The sequence below is a fragment of the Epinephelus lanceolatus genome, chromosome 8 (genome assembly GCF_041903045.1).
Source record: "Epinephelus lanceolatus isolate andai-2023 chromosome 8, ASM4190304v1, whole genome shotgun sequence".
NCBI classification, from domain to species: domain Eukaryota; kingdom Metazoa; phylum Chordata; class Actinopteri; order Perciformes; family Serranidae; genus Epinephelus; species Epinephelus lanceolatus.
In genome coordinates this window covers 23,333,874-23,355,403 of record NC_135741.1, presented here as the reverse complement: position 1 = coordinate 23,355,403, position 21,530 = coordinate 23,333,874, and the positions used below count along the sequence as shown (strand labels likewise).

The following is a 21,530-nucleotide window of genomic DNA, read 5'->3' as shown; positions in this document are numbered from 1 at the left end:
GCATATACTCCCAATTTAAAATCAATCAAGATGCATTTGGTTTTTTAGGACCTCCGCTTGAGCTGTGCTGTAAATAAGAGCTAGGTTTGAAGCGCACAATTGTTGTCTGTCTGCGTGGGGGGTCATTTGAAATCCACTGATGGATTCACAGCACATTTCACTGCAAAGTTTCACACACATTTTGACACTAATATGCCCCATTTTTCCTAATCATTTTGCTGCTGCACTGCAAGTAATTAGGTATAATTATGTCAGTGGATGATTTCTCGCCATTTATTGAAGAACTGACTTACAAGCAATCATTAGCAGCAGCATGGTTTTAAATACTTGAAAGAAAAACAAGTGACACATGCAGCGACAGAAAAGTTATGGTGTTGGAATTTGTAATCCAATTATCTTATTCTAGTGAATAAAACACTGCGCTGTGGTTCCCTATGATTTTCTGTCTCCAACCACCGAGGACTTACTTAATGCCTTCAATCTCTCCTGCTCACTCTCCTCTCTGCAAATTAATTTATGGTCTAATTACAGGACAAGCCTCCAGATATGAAGGCACACAAATCACTGGTCCTTACCAGATGGCAGAAAAACGGCACAGGATAATTGAAAATCTAGAAGTGGATCAATATTTAGCAGCCCAAGGTTACACAAAGTATGACAATACTATTAACATGGAAATATGATGCATTACATCCGCAGGCAAATTGGTGTTATTTGATGGTGAATGGGCACTGATTGAAATGCTACTAGTTCTGGTTTCTCGATACAAAGACACCAGACACTCCAATACACCCCTGGATTATCAAAAATGCACCGTTGCAGTCTCTGTGCATACCATATGTGCACACTTACACGCATGCATACTGTTGGCCGGTGGTGTGTGGATCAAGTCCTTTCTGCCAGAATCTACCATGAAGGCTCAGAGCGCCACCGTGTCACAGACTACCTCTGGCCCACCCCACCCTCCTCTAGCATTTACCTCTGGCCTGTTAAAAATGATATCAGCTCATGGAGGGCAAGCATTAGCATTTGCATTTTATTGGAAGCACGGAGATTTAGAGCAGAGGATATATCAGCTCTGAGCAGACAGAATTAGTTAACAATGCATTACCTGCCTTTTATGGCAGCTATAACTCTTTCCCCTGGTGGGGAGAGGAGATGAAGGGAGGAGTGGGGGGGTGAAGGGGAAACACAGCCAGCAGAGGGTTGGCGGGGAGAGCCATGGCGCAGTAGAGGGGGCATTTAGAACGAAGAAGCTTTGTCTATGAGGCTTTACTGCACATTAAGTGTGATAGCCACCCAAATTAGAGCATCACATCGCAATCACCTTCACACAGATCAGTGCACTGTGCGGAGAAATGATGCAGCAGTTGTCACTGCAGACTTTTTTTTTTTTTTTTTTTTTTTTTAAATCTGGTTACAACAAGAAAATGGAGACACAGCTGTTGGGCAGCTGTGCCTACATGATCACAGCACGAGGAAAGGCCACATCAAATTACATTGGCCTCTGTGATACTCGTGGCTTACAGCACTCTTAGAGACATTTTTCACAGTTTCTCGGGGACACTAACTGAACACCATGACTCTTTTTTTCTGTCATATAGAAAAGATAGTAGCACATTTCGCCCCGCATTTGTGTTATCTGTATGAGTGCACATTTATTTGTTTGCTGTTTTTAGTGCTATCCTTGAACAAGCTGTGGAGCACTGATGAGGCCCACTGCAGCAGTCCCTTCCCTCTGCCACAGCTCCCCCGACACTCATTTGGTGTAATGTGCTGCAAGACGACCCACCTCTGCCGTGGGCAGCGCCCTGAGGATCTCATTTGCACTAGAAGTTACTGGTACAGGGGGGACTTGAAGTGCAGGGAGGCTGCTGCAAATAATAAATAAATAAATTTACACCAAAAATGCAACTACATTAACACATAGTCCCCACAGAGACATTGGACATTCTCTGCAAGACATGGCTAAAAAGTAGTATTATTGTTTCCAATTAAAAATACACTATAGTTACACTAAAATGCATGTTTAATTCATGGGTTTATATTCAAAATAAAAGCTTTTTCAGTGCAATCTCAAAAATCCATTAATGTGTCCTCACATAGGCAGTGGTGGGGGGGGCGCACCCCAGTGTTGAAACAAACCCTGCACCCTTGCCTCCTAAAAAGCAGACACTTCTTAACTAAACAAGGCACATACACATCTCCTTATTGACTCTGCCACACATACAGTACACACTCATCTCTAGCACCAGGCTCAGATCCTCATTTAGACTTTTAGCTTCGCTGAAGCTTCACTCTGCACGCCCGTTGACCACGTACATCTGTATTTGCCACACACATCACAGGCAGAGCTCCCATGAGTGCCACTGTGGCTTTCCCAACCAAACCTACTGGCCTGGGTTTGTCAGCAGACAGCTCCAGGCTCCATAAAACAGCCTGCTGCTCGCTCCCTTTGCCCAGCTTAATGGTCCCAGGGGCTGGAAATTTACTAGTGACCTTTGCATTCCATTTGGAGTGTAAAAGCCTTTTTGCTAGGAAAATTCCATCACTTTAGACGTAGCTGAGCAGCACTTTGAGTGTGTGTGTGTGTGTGTGTGTGTTACAAAGAGAGAGGGAGTCACTATAAAAGGCAGCAAGAAAGAAAAAGAGGGTGGTGAGAGAAGAACAAGGATTAGGCTCAACCTTCACTGCAGTTTATTACTGATAGTGCAGTAGCTCCCCAGAGCAGGTCACTATTCTATTTATCAAGATAAACATCAAATTTCCTGTTTTTGTCACAGGGGCCAGATTGTGACTAAATGTCCTGTGGCTTTGCTCCCTCTTTGTTATATTCATTAAGTCACTTTCTAATTGAGAAAAAATCGCACATAATACAGAGTTACATAAGCAGCGTATTGGATTTGTCATTCAAGCTTTGTGGTGCTTACACTGACCGCATTATTTTATGGCTGCATCATTACATCAAATGGAAGTGGGGGGCCTCAGTGGGGGCCGCAGGCTTTAAGGCGCCTACCATGCATGAACCATAATGTCCTCAGTTTGCATCCGGTTGGGGACCTTTGTTGCATGTCTTGCTTAATTGCTTTCACTCTGCTCCCTAATTTCTATGGATTACTGTTTGATTCTTATAAAAGCATTTAATGCTTTTTTTTAAAAAAAGGGATATTCTGTTTATTTTTCATGTGCTTTATTAACACATTTCCATCTTTGGAAACTCCACTATAATTCAAAATTAATCTGTGTGGGTTTGAGCACTGCATGCTTCACTGCACAACATGACTTTGTGGACCTACAGGTGTGTTCAGCAGATGTTTAGAAGAACCAAAGTGACTCAGAAGCCAATTAACGTCCTGCAGAAAGCTGTGGCGTGAGTCAGTAAACACAGCATGAATCCATGCCCCGCTAAAAGTTTCATAATAATCTATAAAGGCTGCTCAGAGGAGATTATGAGTTGTTCCAGTTTGTGTGTTTGTTTGAACTGTGAATGACTTGCATAAAAATGCAGTTACGACTTAATGCATTGGTGTTGTTCAACAGCGCCATCTGCTGGGTGAGAGCAGCTGATGCTCTGGAAACGTTTCCCTCAACAGAGAAAACATAAAAAATGGTCTCATATCAACAGAGGCCACATTAAACAGCTTTGGTCTCATGATATTTGTGATTTACAGGGTTTTAATAGTCCCTCAGGACATATGTTTGTTTTTTCCTCCTGGTATTAGGAAACGTCCTGATGTCGAGCTAGGGTTTAGTGTAATTTATTTTAATACTTGATTCATCCAAAACAACCCCCATCAATTGAGTCATTTTGACATTTAAAAAAAAATGCCTCTGATAGTTCCTGCTCGTTCACACCCTGAAACAAAGGCCAACTGAGAGCAACTTTAACATTGAAAATGTTTATTAAAGGGTGCTACTGTACACATATTCATAACATTTCGGTGACACAATAGTCTACTTTTTAAAAATTCTGCACCGGCAAAAATTGAGGACAAAGTTAAGGGCGTGAAAGGACAAAATATTTTTAATTAAAGAAAATACACCAAACCATATTCATGATTAATGTACTGTATGTATGAAAGGGGAGAAGGTCACAGGCTTCATTTACAAGATTCAAAAGGAAAGAAAAAAAAACAACAGATCTCAGTCTATTGACGCTTATCATTTGGTCCTAAGAGTCCATGTTGAAGCACCGAAGATCAAACTACAAAACCGGCATCCAACTTCTAAGAATTGACGTCCACTTGCCCAGCAGCAACATCGTCCATCTTGAAATCTGAATACTTACGGCCGAGAATAATCAAAATTACTCATCACAATAAAACCCTGGATATAACAATCCAATCAGAAACTTATTTTAATGATTCAAATTAACATTACCATGATATCAACAACACTATTTTTGGAGTGGGTTTCTCCACTTTACACCATTAAAAAAACAAAACAAAAAAAATAACTATCAAAATATCACTAACCAACAAGTTCAATAACACCATCAAACTGCAGGGTTGTCGTCTTAGACTGGTCACACAGTCCAAAAGATTTTTATCTTTTAGCCACAAGGTGGCAGACACCAATGACTGGTGCTGAATGCTGGTTTCGTTTCATGTGGATACAGTAAAGATTATCTAACCTGTGAACATGAGTGTTACAAAAGTTAAAAACAAACAAAAAAGGGTACAAAACTGAGCAAAATTCATTTTATTGTCCTTTTTGAACTGGTGATAGCATAAAGAAATTAAAAAAACAAACAAACAAACAAACAAAAAAAAAACACAACAACACACAACATTCACGTTAAAACTTGGAAACAAGAAGATAAAATGACTTCTTTTTTTTTTAAAAAAATGAACATGGATATCATCACTACTTATAAAGACATAATTGGCCGGTGTCTGCAAGTTTGCAAATCGAGTAGTTATGTCCTCGTAGGCGGGACAAACTTTAAAAAAAAAATCTACAAGAGATAAAAAGTTTTTAAAAAGGAAGTGATTATGCAGTCAGGAAAGTGCTGCGGTGGTTGCTTCCTGAATATTCATACTACAGTTTTATCCTCAGTGGTGTTAGTGGGTTCTTAAAGCAAAGGGGTGCACTGCCTATAAAGGCTTGATGATGGGGGTTGTGCACCTGTCATGGGACAAGCTCATGGTTAACACAGCTTATACTAACTCTGGCTCTCAAGACTATGTTCTGAGTTTTAGCAGATGGCCATCTGTGCTCATGGATGCAACATACCTTACTGAAATGATGGTATCCCGTAAGCACTAAAACATAATGTGTTAAGACAGTAAAAACGAGGGAAAGAATACAAAGACAGAACAGCAGAAACCCTCCCCAGTAGCATGTCACCCATGTCCGCTACAGCTCCCCCTCGTGTCTGATGGATCCTTCTCAGCAGTCTGGGGCCCTTGTGCTCCAGTGGGGCATGGATGGAGATATTTTTTTGGGGGATTTGGGTGTGAAAATGTCTGACTCAAGGTTGTCCCTGCAGTGGAGGAGGTCCTGTTTCCTCCTGAGGTGATGCACTCACGCACTCACGGCATCCTTCTCCTTCTTGTCACTGTCTTCATGCCAGGTGAGACGCTCCTCATAGAAGGCTATGACAATCTGTGGGCACTTATGATTGGCCTCCTTGGCGAGCACGAGATCAGCCTCTTCAGAGTCTTTCCTGTGAGAGATAAAGACCAAAGTTTGTGGTTAAATTTAACTGCACATCCCTGCACAAGCCAGATATTACACTCCCATATATAAACCATACATGTACCATATATAAATGGTTATTGTTAATAAATTGGAGTGTTTTAATGCGTCGATGGATTGAAAAGTTGTCGGCAACTTTACAAATTACAAAAATATATAAAAATTAAAACAGGGATTATATCATTTAGCTTGTGAATGCCTTTATACAAATTTAACAATAACCCCCCTCCCACATTTAATTATTTGAGTACGGTGCTTCAAGACATTATAAAATCATTCATCTTACAGGCAAAGTGGGCAAGTGGAGCTTGTGAATATGTTAGGGACTGGCCATGTTTGCATTTATTTTCCTTTTAATATTTCTGTGGATTTTACCCCCTTCATAAAAAAAATTAACAGATCACATCTAAGGTACAACTGTTGCCTCATTTGAGCCAGCCAACACCCTGGAATGGAGCTTGACCGGGCATGAGTGACGAGGTACTACACATATATCCATCAGGCTAATACGTAATGACATAAAATTTTACGGTGTGGCTTACTGTTTGTATATGAATGGACAGCGAGGCTATTAGTGCTGCTAATGGGCAATTTGTCAGCAGCAATTTGGCACATTGAAAGCTGCCATTTAAAAGAATCATGCCATGACAAGTCACCAGCAGTAGCTGTGCAGACGGAAACCATTGCAGGCAACAACCGCAGTACCAAAGGGTCGACACCCCGAAACCAGAAGAGCGCCGATACCATTTCTTTTAAAGAGGAAATATGAATACTAAGTACCTGATTAAGTGGAAAGACCAGTGCAGTGTACTTATGAGTCACTCATGCTATCATCATTAGCAGAATGGACTTTTGGGGGTTTCACTAAATAACAGTAGACTATCCTTACCATACACCTGCAACTTAAAAATTGCACCCATACAGTGTACTAAAGCCCGGACCATGAAACATTATATTATTTAAATTTATCATCTTAGTTGTTTGTTAGAAAGAAAAAATAGTTAAAGATTGTCAAAACAACTAAGCTCACGTCATGTATTGTCTGTGGTGTCTGAACCATTTGTAGATGCTGAATACTAAGAAACTGTATCGACATTGATTCCAAAGCTGCAGATGACGTCTGTGCGCATCTACCAGAGAAGTCCCCAACATTCAGAGAATGCAGTGTCTGCATATAGATACATGCCACTAATGTCAGTGATAGAGATGCGCTGATTTTCTCTGCCGATTCCAGTTTCTTATCTGACCTGCTATTGTCAGTACACAAACATTTTTGTAACTTTTGTGATGACAAATCCAACTGTTAGTCATAACAAAACACTGACAGTTGTGTAACGTCTACACTCTTCTCCAAAGCAGGTTGCAGGACCGTCTCTCACTCAAAATCAAAATAAATAGTGCGTTATTGGATGGAGGTTTTGTGTATATATTAAAAATCTAACTCAAAGTTAATGCAATGCTTTTTACTTTGTCTGACATGTTTCTGAACAAATCTATTTCTGAATCAAAGTCTTTTGCAGGAATGTAAAGGTGTATGTTCAGTAAGCCTGTTTACTTGGTGCCACTTGGCAGGCAGCATGCTGCAACCTGCCCCACACTGTGCAATACAAGAGAGAAAGTAAAGGGGAGATCCCATGCTTCTGGCAGAAGAACCGATTATTGCAATTACTCAGAGCAACATGCATGGGAATAAACTGTGACTTTTTCACTCAGGGTCTAATAAACTCCCTAAATTTGTCACTAGTTACTTAATAAGGATCTGAAAAGTTGCTGACGGGCATGTCAAAGCACTGGTATTTGCTACCTGGGAATAATATTATTTAGCTTCTTTTTTAGTCGTCGCAAATTTACCTTCATGTAAAACAATCTGTGATGAAAACAGATGTATAGATAACAAACACGGAAGGCAGCATGACCAGTGTCTGTTTGCTGATCTGACACCTTCAGCTCCAGTGTTGACTATCAGCGTAGTCGACTAACTAACTACCCTGATGCAGATGCTGCAAGCGCACTGAACACATTTATTGGGCTATGATTGTAGTTTTGGTGTACTGAAGAGCGACATAAGCACTATGGCTGCTTGTTAATATGACTGAAAAATATCTGCAGACAAAAAGTATGAACCAGTGAACCACAAGTATATGACAAATTAATACACAGAAGTCAGTGCAATGTTTTAACGTCCAAATCTGGGACAGGCCTGGACTGAATACCAGAGTCAAGTCATCGAAGATCTGTGCGACAATTTCTGATGACAATATTAGAGTGCTGGAATCTTACGAAGTTGTGCCAAAACTAATTTCAACATGCAAATTGTGAGATACACATAAACAAACCTACCACTTCATAAGAAACATTAGTTCTCCACATGAGTCAGTTGCTCCAATGATCTTTTCAGGCTCGAGGCCTCTCTCAAAGCCACGTGCGACTAGAATGTCATCCTGAAAGACAAGAAAGAAAGACAAAAAATATGGTTTTATAGTATACAAAAATTAATTAAATGCTGGAGTATGTTTTAACCAAATGTTAGATTGTAGATTAGTTATGTTTAGATACATTAGCAAATGAATGTATGATTTACACAGTGGGTGTGCAGTTCTGTCACAATTCTACAGAGCATATTTATATGCTTACATTATTTGTTTTGTTTTGTTTTTAAACCAGAAAATTATCTTTTAATAAAGGCTTTCCAATACTAAATAAACTAAAATAAAAATACGACGTTCTGCATCCTTTCGGTATAAAACCCACTGAATTCGTTTACCTAGGTTTACCTAGGTAAACGAATTCCTTTACCTAGGTGAACCTAGGTGAATTCGTTTACCTAGATTTGCGTTTCCACCTCACCTCAAGTTCAAGGAAATGTATTCCAATTAGTGCAATGACATAGATGAGTCGGTGTGTGCCCTGTGTTGGTCTCTGCCAGCTTGGCTGGTTACATGCTAGTGTAGAGAGAGGAGTGGCTGTTTGTCTCAGCCAGCAGCTAAGTTTAAAAGTATTTTAAGATACGTGTCAAATTAAGTTAGTCTTCATACAGACAGCTGTCATTTCAGCTTATTAGTAACAGTTCACTATCAGCTGAACTAGCGCACTGTCCTTGTGTAAGACATAACGTTAGTGTTGGTAGATGAGAGACTGTGGATGGAGCGCATCGATTATAGCTGTCTACATGTTTACATGTTCATGCTTACTGAACACATGTATTGATAAATTATTGGCTTCTTACCCTTTAAGGGTTAATGTCACTTACAGTAACGAGTGTAGCTGCCGTCAGCTCGAGTCTTTTTCAAGTTATTTCACTTTGTTTGCACCGGGGCCGCTCGGCTGTTCACCGGTTATCGTGTCGCATCGGTGTGTGTGTGTGTAGAGGAGATCGGCGTCGGCACAAAAGAACCGATACAGTTAGCGCTTATCAATACTACGGTCTTTAATAATTTAGCTCCGCAGCTAATTTAGTACCGGGTTTCGGTACCCATCCTTAATCAAAACAGAAACGAAGTGAAGCTTATGGAAATTAAATACAGCTTGCGGCAGATGCCCGTACCAGGAAGTGCAGAACGTTGCAAGTGTGTGCTCCACCGATCAGTGTTCTTCAGCAAACAGCCCCACCTCTCAAGAATTACGGGTAATCTGAAAAGTCCTACCTATCAATGAAGAGCTGCCTAAGTGTGCTCTTGGAAATGTAAAGGTTGTCTCTCTCTTCTAAGATGAGACACCCATCAGCTGTTAATTAACATACAAATACAGAGGTTTTAATCTAGAGCTGAGCTATTGTTTCCTCCAAGAGTGGAAAGCTACTTTAAGGTGCAGCACACAAAGCCTGAAAAAAAGATAACCTCACACATGCATATTGAAATGTACTATAACCCTTACACAGACTTCTGATGCCATTTCAAGAACATGATAAAACTACTGCACAGACACATTACATACCTCCTTCTTCTTCTTGGGCTTACTTCCACCCTCCTCATCGTCATCTGAGCTCCTCTTCTTTGAGCCACTGGAGTCTTTGGTGCGTCCCAAGGAGCCAGATTTGCTGGCCCCGCTGCTAGGCGTGGAGCTTCCACCACTGCTGCTGCTGCTTTTCTTGTAGGTCTTCATGAATTCTGAAATAAGCTCAGGGCAGTCCAGGTTCTTCTCAGGCTCCCAGGTGTTGTGTTTTCTGAGGAAGACCACAACACAGTGCAGCACGTCAGTACCACTATAACCAAAACTATTCATCAACAACACTGTTCAGAGATGGATAATCTTTTAAAAGCAGTATTATATTATCAAACTTGATATAATCTGCAATTTCCATAACAATGTAACGTCAGCTTATCTTCTAATCTTCATTTTCTACCATAGCTTGGACTTTAAAGGAGCATTACAGTGCACAGCTACCGCTGTCTGAGTAGGCAGTTTAACAGTGAGTTCTGGTTAGCACACCAGCAGAAAAACAACTTACTCTGAATATCCTTTCCACTTCAGGAAGAACTCGACCCTGCCTTTGACCACCCTCCTGTCCAGCACCTTCTCCACAACATATTCTTCCTCATCTGAGGAGGAGGAGTCCTCTTCGCGAGACTTTTTGCCCATAATAAAGTTTGTTGCTGAACACCACGCTGTCGCAGGCCAATGGCACTTCCCTGTAACGTAAGAAAACGACAATGACGCTAACGTTGCAGAGAATATGGATGATATTCTCTGGCTGATACACCTGGTTCTCTATCGTCAAGCACAAAACGTGATCTGGCTGCATACCGCAGATACTATCGTGTATCAACGAAAGGCATCATTTCATTGTCGTTTACCCAATCTGCAACAGGCACGACAAACAGAAGGAAGCTAAACTAATTAGAGGGCTAAAGATCTCTCGGTAACCGTCCACTCGCTTAAATACTTACGATGTTAAATAACGTGAAGTTACCAGAAAACGTATTACGTGCACATTAGAGTGAAGACATGGTGTTGTGTTTGCTAAGCAACTAGCTAACCAAAGGGCATGAAAGGCAAACTTGCTAAAGCAGGTATCGTTAGCATGCAAGCTAACGCTAGACCAAGCTAACATTAGCTAACGCTGATACCAAAATGCAAATGGAAACCGATACTAGTTGTTGCATGAAGCTCTTTGATGTAACCTAACAGTTTCTCACCCTTGAGATGTGTGGACCGACGGTCTTGGCTCGTTTGCTTCAGCAATAACGGGTGGCTTTTGTGGAACTGCGGGTCTGTGAGGCCAACAGAGGGGCTACTTTAGCATCTAGCCTGGATCACACAAAGCTGCTGTGCGTAAAAAGCGCGGGTTAAAGGCGGCGCACAAAGAATGTGCCCGCCCCTCGGTCAGCTGATGACCTATATTGGTTAGCTAACATCCCTCCTGCCGTGATTATAGCTATATTCTCCAAGTGTTCAGGACATTTTTATTATGATGCTTTTGCATTGTGTGTCTATATGGAAAATACACATTAGATATTTATATGTGTCGATATTGTCGTGTATCGACGTTGCTTCACCGAGAGGCAAAGCTCCACCTCCACCCACACGTCAAAATAATAAACATTAAGAATCGGTTATCTGTCATTTTTAAGTGCTGTCCTGTGTCTTCGGTAATGTTGCATTCATGGCTTTACAGTGGCCATTGTTTTTCTCGTATTTTACACATATCCCTGACACACAACACCCGTAGCCATTTTTTATACACGATTGTGAACTGCACCGCCTGCTGGCAGATGATTGGCCATTAGTAGTGATTTCTTTGAATTTTGACCAATCAAAATTCAACAAATGCTGTCGACAGACTGCAGCGGGAACTACTGACCAATCGCTGCGTGGAAGAGGCGTTTCCTTTGCTATTTATTCTACTGTTGAGGAGCAGCCTGGGCTCGTCTGACGCAGATCACGTCTCTCCGGTCAGTTCTCAAGGAGTCGTCAAGGATTTGTTTGTAGAAATGGCGAACAACGTAAGTGTTGCATTCACAACGACTCTAATGCCCATTCCGTGCTTGCTGGGTGTGTAAAAACTGCCGTTAGTTTTGAAACTACTGCGAATACGCGATGCTAAACAAAGGCTACGTTTTCTAGCAACTGCAGCTATTGGGCATTGTAAAGCCGCCATTTTGTTGCAGCTGGGCCTCGTGTCCTTTTGTTCTCGTGGACCACTACATACGTATTTTAATAATTTCGCTATACTCCTGGCTTCTGCAACAACTTAAAGATGCAGAAACACCATAATAATTACAGACACATTGGTTTTGTGTTTTCGTGTAACCGCTGCCGAAAGCACTCCATAATAGCAGAGCTGTCCGCTAACGTTAATGGCGGCGGCGTCTCCATCCCCCACCCTGTCCTGATTTTTGATATGTGACGCAGGATTAAACTAATAACAGCATTCTCAATTCTGTGGCGGTTCTTGTGAAATTATAGCTATCGAAACTGCACCCAGTGCTTCTGTAAGTGACGGTGCGTGTTTTAATGCTCGTGTCTTTCCCTGTCCATTGTGCAGGTCCCACGTGAGCCGGAGCAGCTTCGCAAGCTGTTCATTGGAGGTTTGAGCTTCGAGACCACAGATGAAAGCCTGCGGGCTCACTTTGAGCAATGGGGGGGGCTTACAGATTGTGTGGTAAGTGCAGCCCTTTGCACTGCTTTAATTAACAATTCTGTGTAATGATAAACAAAAAAACATTGTAGGTAACATTGGTAACCAATATCATCACCTCTAGGTCATGAGGGATCCCAACAGCAAGAGATCCAGGGGCTTTGGATTTGTCACATACTCATCAGTTGATGAAGTTGATGGTGCCATGTCTGCCCGCCCTCATAAGGTTGATGGGAGAGTTGTTGAACCTAAACGAGCCGTTTCCAGGGAGGTATGTTGAATGTTATATTCTACAAAACCTGCATTGAGTAAATGTCATGTGCATGAAGAAGGTATGTGTTAAGTTACAATGGCAAATGTCTTTGATCACAGGACTCAAACAGGCCAGGTGCCCATGTCACAGTGAAAAAGATCTTTGTTGGGGGCATCAAGGAGGATACAGAGGAGTCGCACCTGCGAGACTACTTCACACAATTTGGCAAGATTGAGGTCATTGACATCATGACTGACCGTAATACAGGAAAGAAGAGGGGCTTTGCCTTTGTGACCTTCGATGATCACGATTCAGTCGACAGGATTGTCAGTAAGTGCAAATGTTCACTGATTTTTGCTGCATATAGTCAGATTCACCAACCTAACTGTCTTGAATGGCTGCTAATACCTTTTCCTTCCCCCAGTCCAGAAATATCACACAATCAACTCCCACAACTGTGAAGTCAGGAAGGCCCTCACAAGACAGGAAATGCAGACTGCAGGAATGGGAATGAGAGGTAAGATATAGCTTTTGCAGTTAAACCAGATTAATGTTCATAGTTGACACACTGGCACAGTAAATACTATTCCTGAGCTTATGGTTGTGTTTTGCTCTAGGCCGCAGCACTGGTGGAAGGCCCTATGACTGTGACAGATTCAGTCAGGGTAAGGCTTCTTTGATAATGGGGTTAACATAGTTTTTGTTTACTAACTAGCATAATATACAATGTCTGAAAGCTGATTTGGTGTATTTGCTTGTCTTTCAGGTGGCAGAGGCAGATATGATGATGGTCCTTACAACTGTAATGGGGGTGGTGGTAAGTAACATATTATTGTGAAAATATTTCAGCTGACAAAGAAGCCTGGTAGCATACTAAGTAGGCTATACTTTTGTAGGCTATGGAGGTGGTCCCGGCGGTCCTGGTGGATACAATAATGGCGGTGGTGGCGGCGGCAACCGAGGGTATAACCAGGGTGGCTACAACCAGGGTGGTGGAGGCGGCGGAGGCTATGGTGGAAATGGCTATGACGCCAACGGCTATGGTAAGTACCATCTGAAATCATACAAGGTTCTGCACCTGTTTAATGCAATCGTGGTCTGTGTTCAAAATTTATTGACTAATTTTTTCCCCCCTTGCTGATGAACTTCTAGGCAACTGTGGTGGTGGTGGTGGCGGCGGTGGCAATAACTACAACAACATGGGCCACTACGATCCACAGGCCTCCAACTTTGGCCCAATGAAGAACAACTATGGTGGTGGTGGTGGCGGTGTTGGCAGGAACTTTGGTAAGCTGGATAAAGCATTTTGTATTACGTGTACGTCAGTTGGCATAGTTTCTGTTAGCTGAGACTTCCTCTGTTGCTTCCAGGTGGCGGCTACGGAGGTGGCTCCAACAGTGGTGGATATGGCCGTCAAGCACGGTTTTGAAATGTGAATTGGTAAGTACACGATGGCATGCCTCAACTGATAATTTTGTATCATAAAACCAGAGTTTGTAGTTGCAGGGACTCGTTAAGTGTAGATAAACTTAAAAAAATTCACTCTGGATGTCAGGTCATACGAAGTCAGTGCACAGTTAACAATGTTGTTCCGTATTGTTCAACAGGACTGAGTACTTAGAGGAGAGCAAGGAGAGGAGAGCAAGCGAAGTGACAGGGCAGCTGCAGGTTTACCTCCTAAATCTGCTCAGCCAAACAGTTGTGGCAGGTTACAGCTGCTGCAAGAAGAGATGTACAGTAGATAAATCATGGAGGGTCTTCATTTAAAAGTTTTGTGTTTCATCTAAATGTGTTTCTGGAAAGCAAGCATTCCAATGAGGTTTTTATGTAGTTTTTTTTTCCTGGTTTTTATTTGTAACTGCAACCAATCAAGCTGAAATAAACCATCTTTCAGTTTTTTTAAAGTCGTTAGCCTCTTGAGTGGTTTGGGAAAGGGAGGGTTCACTATTAGGTGAACAACGTGGGATGAGGGACATATTATACACGTGAGGAGCCAAACAAACAATTGTGATGTGAGAAGAGACATACCACATACACAATGAGTCATAAGTTGATGCATTTACAATACCGACTGAGGAATGGGAAGTGGTGCACAAATGCCTCGTCAGAAAGAGCTCACCACTTGGTACAGACTACCCTGAGTTCTGCAAAGATCAACTGGAGGATGCTAGCTTACATGCAAAGTCTTTGAGGCTAGTCATGGAAGCCAGCTGAGGGAGAGAAGTAGCAAAACCACCGCCAGGATCATTGAAGCAGGGGAGAGTGAGAACAGATGCCTGAGGCTAGCAGGCAGCAGCTACCAAAAGGCTTAAGTGCTGTCAGTAGGTAAGACCAGACTTCTCAACTACTGATAGTATGTCTTGCTTTTGTCATGTAGCTGGTAGTAAGTTGTGTAGCCCAGTAATGACGTAACATTTTTGTGAAAACAAGTTTTATTACGATGTACATTGTTGACTGGTAAATTGGCCTCCTAATAGGGCATAGAGGCCCTAAAACATTTTGCATGCTGTGAACAAAATGAACACTTTTCTGCATAAGAGTTGCATTTTACTTATTTGGCATTTCTGCTTTCTAGGAAAGTCCCTACACGGTCTCCAAAGCCTGAGTTCCATTTCAGCATTCCAGTCACAATGGCTCAATCGGTACAAATCCTCATCATTAAAACTGTCCACATCACTTTCTTTTTTGGTATTTATTTAATTTTAACTATTCTCTCTTTTACAGGCTTCCTGAACAATCATGCTGATGGTGAAGACTTTTATACTTTTTTACTGAAGACTGCTGTGCAGTGTTTTTAGTTTTTTAATAAAGTATTTTTTATAAGGCACTCTGGTGTTGTTTCAGTCAATTTAAAAGCATGAAAAGTGTACATTGATAACATGAATGACAAGTTTTACATGTAACAGTTAAGTCAGCCATATGAGAAGTAACTTCCAGACAGTTCACACACTTTCAGTTGGCACAATCAGGCAGTACACCTTCTGTAAGGGTATTAAATATTGAGTATCTATTCAGCAGTGCTCTCTCTTTTGCATAGTTGTGTGAGGTACCAAATAAATTTTACCATCAGGTGTTTGTTGTAGGCCGTATTCATCTATCGAATATGGTTTTCCATCTTCGTCTCTTATGTGAGTAAACACTTCTGAGTAAAGGTCTGTAAGGCGACATTTAATATAAGACAAGCTGCGCTGGAACTCGAGCCTTTCCTGCGTCAGGTGCTCTCTTTGGGCCTGCAGCTGGTTCAGTTCTCTCTCAAGGTGAATTATGCTCTCAAGCTTCCTTTTCCTGCAGTTCTGAGCTGCCACCTTGTTCTTCCCTCTCCGTCTAATGTCCCTGACCAGTGCAAGTTGACTATCTGTCAGGCTATACTGCGTCAGGAGCTCGTTGAAGTCATCCACAGGTAGATTGATAATCTTCTCCATGGGGAAAGGGATCTTCAAAGCCATGGCGCGCCGCTCGTCTCTGCTCAGCGGAGCCGGAGTGGAGATGCTTCCTTGTGGTTTTGTGTACATGTTATGTTGTGAGCTCCCTCTGCTGGACACTCCAGAGTCTATGTACAGGTCGCCAAGAGCAGAGGCCTGGCCCTGCTGTTTCACAGACCGAGGAGTCAGAGCATTAGATAAAGGCTGAGATGAATTAGGGGGTGAATAAAAAGACGGATGTGCACCTGAGTGTAAATATGAGTGAGACTGACCCTGGTAGTCCATTGAGTAACGGACATGTGCTCTTCTGGCTTGCTCTGCCATGCTGTCTGGTTCACCATCACTGTATGTTATGCCCATGTCTACACCCTGGTAACCTGGTGCACCACCGACAGGATTGTCTGGGGAGGCCAAAGGTGGACTGGACCCCAGAGACAGACCTGAGTCAGACTCTAGATCTTCAGCTGGGCGTGCGTGTGAACTTTGTCCATGTGTAGTCCACAGCATGTGCCGACGTAGATCCTGAGAGAGACAAGCGTTGGCCCTCCTGTGCCCTTGAGAAGTACCAGACATGTTCATATGTTCCCTAAGAGCCATGTGCGAGGGCTGCGCGTGAGAAGAGATGGGGAGCATTCTTTGATTGAGTTGAGATTCAGAGGGTGCATACATTGTCTCTGTGTTGTTGTTCAGACGATGACACGCAGGCACCTCTTCAGAGTAACATCCATCGTAAGTGTCCGCAGCGCTGAGCTCACAGGCAGCAGGAGGAGGCTCCGCATGGGACTGAGCCATCCCATATCCTCCAATGGGGACCATGGGCTCCATGGTTTGGTATTGTGTTGTTTCATAGGAGCCTTCACTGGGGACTTCAAACTCCTGCAACAAAAACAAAAAGATGCACTTATGATTGACAGGTACATCAGAGCTCACATGCTCACACACAACTATTAAATTAAAGACCTCTAACTCAATTACTGTCTTTTACACATTTCATCTGGCTCACTACAGACCACAGTTTGCCCCCACTTCAGCATGCCACCCATCGCCTATGAAGGGCTCTCATAGACATGATCGGGTTTCACCTGGAAACAGATGGCTATTGTGCGGTGCAGGGGGCCGCTAGCAACATACAGCACTTGCCCCCTCTCACAATCTCTTCATCCTGCCATCACTCAAATGCCTCATTGTTGCCTCCCTCAGCTGAGTGTGTGTTAGTTTAACAGTTAGCACCACATGAATATAGAAAAATATGTATCTAAAATGCAACATGTATTCTGTTTATACTTTCATTTTCATTCATGAACCACATTTTAACTGCTGTGCTTCATATTCTGCTTTTACCATGACACTGAAAATAACACAGTTTTGTCACTGGTTAAAATTAATTGATGAAATACATGCATATCTGAGTTTTGAGAAGCACAAAAAATGTTATTTACTAAATTATCCTCACAATGCAACATGCACCTCTATGATAACGCAGTATGACGTATTATGACAATGTACAGTAATTGTGCATATCTGGCATAAGACACACCACATAACATAACATATTTGGCAATAAAAAATACATTATTACAGTGCTCTCAGTGTGTCAGTGCAGAAGAGTTACCTGCAGTTCTGTGATGGCCATCAGCTCCTGCCAAGCCACATCCATCTCTATGTCCTGGGCAGCTCCATGAGACCTGGCTCCAGGGAAATTAGCTGACATGGACACTCCCCCGCACAGCCTGCCTGGTGTACCTAATACCTTGTAACAGAAAAGAAAATTGATTACCTTTCATTCATTCATAAATCTATTTGAGTCTTGATTATGTGTTTCTTAGAGAGACTTACCTCGCAGGTTCTCCTCAGAGGGAGAACATAGTTGGCTGTTGAACACATTCAGAACAGGCTCTAGTTACAACACACCAACCTGGCAAAGACACAGAACAGCACGTTATGATCACCCAGCCTCTAAACTTTAACACAAAAAAAGACATAGTATCTGCAAACACACATTTCTAATACATACAGTAAGCTACATATCTGTAGACCTCTCGGTGCTTAATAAATGACTGTCTGGCTGTTGTGTCTATTGGAGCACATGAAGGGTTCAGTTCAGTTGAGCTGACTCCTCCCATCAGCTGTCCCTGGTACAGCTATGCCGACCCCTGATAAGACAATCTGCGGGAAAACAGCGTGCTTTACAAGACACACTGGGGCCTGATGGCTGCTTTGGTGAATTTGGTGTTCGGCTAACATGATGGCAGTTATCTTTCAACTCTTTTGGTTGAGCTCTGACAATAGCCGATAATTTAGAGTATTGGCATCTCCAACTTGTGTTATAAATATTCCAATTTATTTAAAAACAAAATCAAAATATCAAGTTTTCAACACAAATGAAACAGCTGCTTCATTACTGAATAATTCCTAACCAGATCTTGTCACTTGTACAGCTGCGTAATGTACATTTTTGATAATACTCACACATACTCGCACACCCCACAGTATGTCAGGGCATACGTATATGAACAATATGTACACACAGGCATATACGCAAACACATTTAGTTGTTCAGATGTTTTAACCTGAATTTAAAAGCCTAACCACAGAGATGGGGATGCAATTGCCCTCAGCTATAGACACCCTATAGCCTACCTGTTGCATTGTTTCACCTTATGTAACATTTTTTAAATAAGCTAAACAATAAATAGGTGGTGAGAATCTGCCTTATCGCTTTGGGTCAATTAAAACTCATCTTTTGCGTTGGCTAGAATAATGATTTTATCCTTAACTTTTCCATCAGTCAATAGATCACTTTAATAATTTGCAAATGCCATTCCTGACACAATGTTGATTTACTTCATGTTTAAACAAGCAGGATTTCTTCACATCAATAAATCCAAAATGTGATGTCATCAAGTGGCAGCCTCGAGCTACTCCACTGACAATGATGCACAAACTGGCTTTGTGGTTATAACACAGCTAAAGGAGTGGTTGAAGGTACCTTTGAAGTGAGAATTATTTCAAATTAAAAAAGACATAGCTATCAAAGTCAAGCTAATTGGAGCGGGCTATCAAACAAACAGCTGTGTCACATTGAGGTGTCACAGATTACAGCCCTGGTTCGGTGAGTTTAGCTTTTGAAGAGGCTTTAATGGTCTGGATCAAATAAACTGTCTCCGATCTGAGAAAAAAAATTGCAAAATGTTGTACACCTAATTCTTTCTACTTGGTCGTGGTGCAATCCATGAACAAATGTGTTTCCTCTTTTTTAAGATTCTAATTACACATCTAATGTCCTCTCACTGACCTTTAGAATAAACAGTGTACATTAAATTTGTGTATTATATCAGTGAAACTTGTCTGTAAGGCTATTTGCCATCATGTGCCATGTGTGAATTATTTCGTAATGTTTAAAGGTTATGAAACACGGAGTTATAATAACTATATCCTGCTACTACCGGCATTATGTTTCGTGGTAGGTTTCTTAAGGCTGTTTCCTTTATCATAATTCACTGTCAAGACTCAAAACTCACTTGTTCAGTTAGTAAAATGAAGAAGTTGATGAAAAAGTGAGTCAGATTACGTCTGCAGGTTTTATAAGTTCAAATAAAGTAAAATGTATTTGTCTGTGTCATTACTTAACTGTATTATGTATAACTTAAATGCTTGGAGGCTTCAGCAACAATATAAATGTACTGTTCAATAGCTCACTTTGTTACAAAGTGTGGTGTTACATCTACTTGAATATACTGCAATAAAAATTTCATTTAAGCAGCCTCAGCTTTGCAGTTGTAAAACAAAAAGATCTGTTAAATCATAAGAAGTAAGATGTGAATGAACATACCTGAGCAACATGGTCTGCTTCTCCAACAGGTGATGAGTAAAAAAAAGAAACTTCAAATGTGAAGCACAATCCTGGTGGTGAGAAGAAAAAAAATGAGTAAAAGCAGATTCTGTTCTTTTCTCACAGATGTTGTGGTGTTGCTGACTCCAGGCCTCTTGCTCTATCTCTCATTCAACTGTCTGTCTCTGTCTGTTCAGCTACACATACAGTCACCGGCATAAATGGGATGGCTCTGTGCAGACAAACGCAATCTTCCTGTAATGCACCCACACCACAGTTTTTTGCACTCTTGTATCCTTAATAGCACACTTGCACCCCAACCTCCAAATTTCCCTTTTGCCCACATGACAAACCACAAACCAACAGTCTGGCGCACACCACGACAATCATTCTGTCAGGCCACACTGAAGTAGGTAGGTGTTTACGAAAACAGAAAAAAAACTGTAAGCAATTTTGATTCTAATTATGCAGTGACAACAGACATAAAACAATCTCATTAAACAACTAAATGTGAGTGAAAACTAGCCGGATGGTTGTCCCTTTCCTGGCCAAACCGTACAAGAACTGCGTCCTTTCAAATCCTCCCAAGCGAACGGTATGAGGAGTGTGATGTGGAGCACCTGGAGCCGGCATTGCAGTGAGGGCCCTGTTGGAGCAGGGGTGGGTTGGAGGCAGGATTGAGACTTAGTTTAGCAGAGATGGAATGTACACCCTCAGACAGGTAAGAAAGACTACATTGTTCCTCTATCTGGCAGAGCAACCGCCAAGGGAGAGAGAGGAGCAGGGGGAGAATGGAGGGGAGCGTGTCTTACATAGCAAGTGACCATTAAAATCCCTCACAAAAAAATCCCCTCATTGCCCTGATCTGAAGCACTGTGAGTAGGGAGCTCACAAAGGCTGTGTGTTGTGCTGAGCTGCTCTATTGTGCCGCAGCTTTCACACAATTACTGATAGCAGAGATGTTGCATATTAATTGTTCAATAGAGCAATTTATCTTTATGCACAGTGATCGCAGGCTGTCCCACAGCGACAAAGATGATTTTGGGACTAATCGGCCTCACATGAAATATTAAAGACTATTATGCTCTGTGAAAGACCCCCTAATGTGTACATTATGTACAACATAGTGGATAGATTTCACTTTCAATCAATTTGTTAATGAAATCACTTGATGGACACATTGAACCACACATCTGTTAATATAGCCTCTGTGGCTACAACACAAGGCAGCAAGTATAATTTAACTGGGGTGACACATCCACTCCCCACAATATTAAAACCTGCTGCAAATGCCCCCCACATATATTGATTTAAAAAAACAGGCAACCATGCACCGCTGTAAAAACATAAAAAACTGCCATTGTTATTACTACCAGTTCTAGTATTATGATGTATGGCAGTTCAGCGTGTGGTTTGTTCAAGTGGTGCTGCTGTATCACAGCAGAACACAGCTCACCAGCATGTTCAACTAACGTTAATGTCTATATTACATTACATTTGTCAGATAGCCCATGTGAAGTCTACCAACCAATCATTTATGTTGTGCAACATGTGTAATTTTGACAGTAGTAGCTTTCATTTGTTGCATATTCGTATAGTATAGTATACTGTATAGCTGTACTTGCTTATGGTAAGTAATACAGTATAGGAATTCATTTAGCAAATTTGGAATTTTCTGTCAGGGCGGAAGTCCCCCAGGATCCCTGGCAGGTTTGGTCCCCTCAGTACTGACTCTGTGGCTACGGC

At 41.8% G+C, this 21,530-nt stretch overlaps 3 protein-coding genes across 6 annotated transcripts; 1 reads left to right on the top strand and 2 right to left on the bottom strand.

The window, feature by feature from the left end:
* Positions 1 to 3,883: 3,883 nt before the first annotated feature.
* cbx5 (chromobox homolog 5 (HP1 alpha homolog, Drosophila)) lies at positions 3,884 to 10,991 on the bottom strand. Its single transcript, XM_033628638.2, has 5 exons — positions 10,836 to 10,991; positions 10,148 to 10,328; positions 9,634 to 9,862; positions 8,041 to 8,141; positions 3,884 to 5,668 (listed from the first exon to the last, which is right to left on the bottom strand). Exons 2-5 carry the CDS (start codon positions 10,276 to 10,278, stop codon positions 5,527 to 5,529), a joined length of 603 nt encoding a protein of 200 aa, XP_033484529.1. The 5' UTR covers positions 10,279 to 10,328; positions 10,836 to 10,991; the 3' UTR covers positions 3,884 to 5,526.
* Positions 10,992 to 11,489: 498 nt separating this feature from the next.
* Positions 11,490 to 15,357, top strand: hnrnpa1b (heterogeneous nuclear ribonucleoprotein A1b). Of its 2 annotated transcripts, XM_033628636.2 has the most exons (13): positions 11,490 to 11,642; positions 12,185 to 12,301; positions 12,402 to 12,548; positions 12,650 to 12,860; positions 12,955 to 13,047; positions 13,148 to 13,195; positions 13,297 to 13,347; positions 13,427 to 13,573; positions 13,683 to 13,817; positions 13,901 to 13,970; positions 14,138 to 14,855; positions 15,106 to 15,172; positions 15,255 to 15,357. In XM_033628636.2, the coding sequence occupies exons 1-10, from the start codon at positions 11,631 to 11,633 to the stop codon at positions 13,957 to 13,959; spliced, it is 1,020 nt and encodes a 339-aa protein (XP_033484527.1). In that variant the 5' UTR covers positions 11,490 to 11,630; the 3' UTR covers positions 13,960 to 13,970; positions 14,138 to 14,855; positions 15,106 to 15,172; positions 15,255 to 15,357. The 2 variants fall into 2 exon arrangements, with proteins under 2 accessions (XP_033484527.1, XP_033484528.1); XM_033628637.2 differs by lacking the exon at positions 14,138 to 14,855.
* Positions 14,308 to 20,077, bottom strand: nfe2 (nuclear factor, erythroid 2). Of its 3 annotated transcripts, XM_078170028.1 has the most exons (5): positions 17,967 to 18,049; positions 17,789 to 17,867; positions 17,565 to 17,702; positions 16,225 to 16,828; positions 15,900 to 16,117 (listed from the first exon to the last, which is right to left on the bottom strand). In XM_078170028.1, the coding sequence occupies exons 2-5, from the start codon at positions 17,834 to 17,836 to the stop codon at positions 16,044 to 16,046; spliced, it is 864 nt and encodes a 287-aa protein (XP_078026154.1). In that variant the 5' UTR covers positions 17,837 to 17,867; positions 17,967 to 18,049; the 3' UTR covers positions 15,900 to 16,043. The 3 variants fall into 3 exon arrangements, with proteins under 3 accessions (XP_033484525.1, XP_033484526.1, XP_078026154.1); XM_033628634.2 differs by lacking the exon at positions 17,967 to 18,049 and adding an exon at positions 19,785 to 20,077 and having other exon boundaries at positions 14,308 to 16,828; XM_033628635.2 differs by having other exon boundaries at positions 14,308 to 16,828; positions 17,967 to 18,048.
* Positions 20,078 to 21,530: the final 1,453 nt, after the last annotated feature.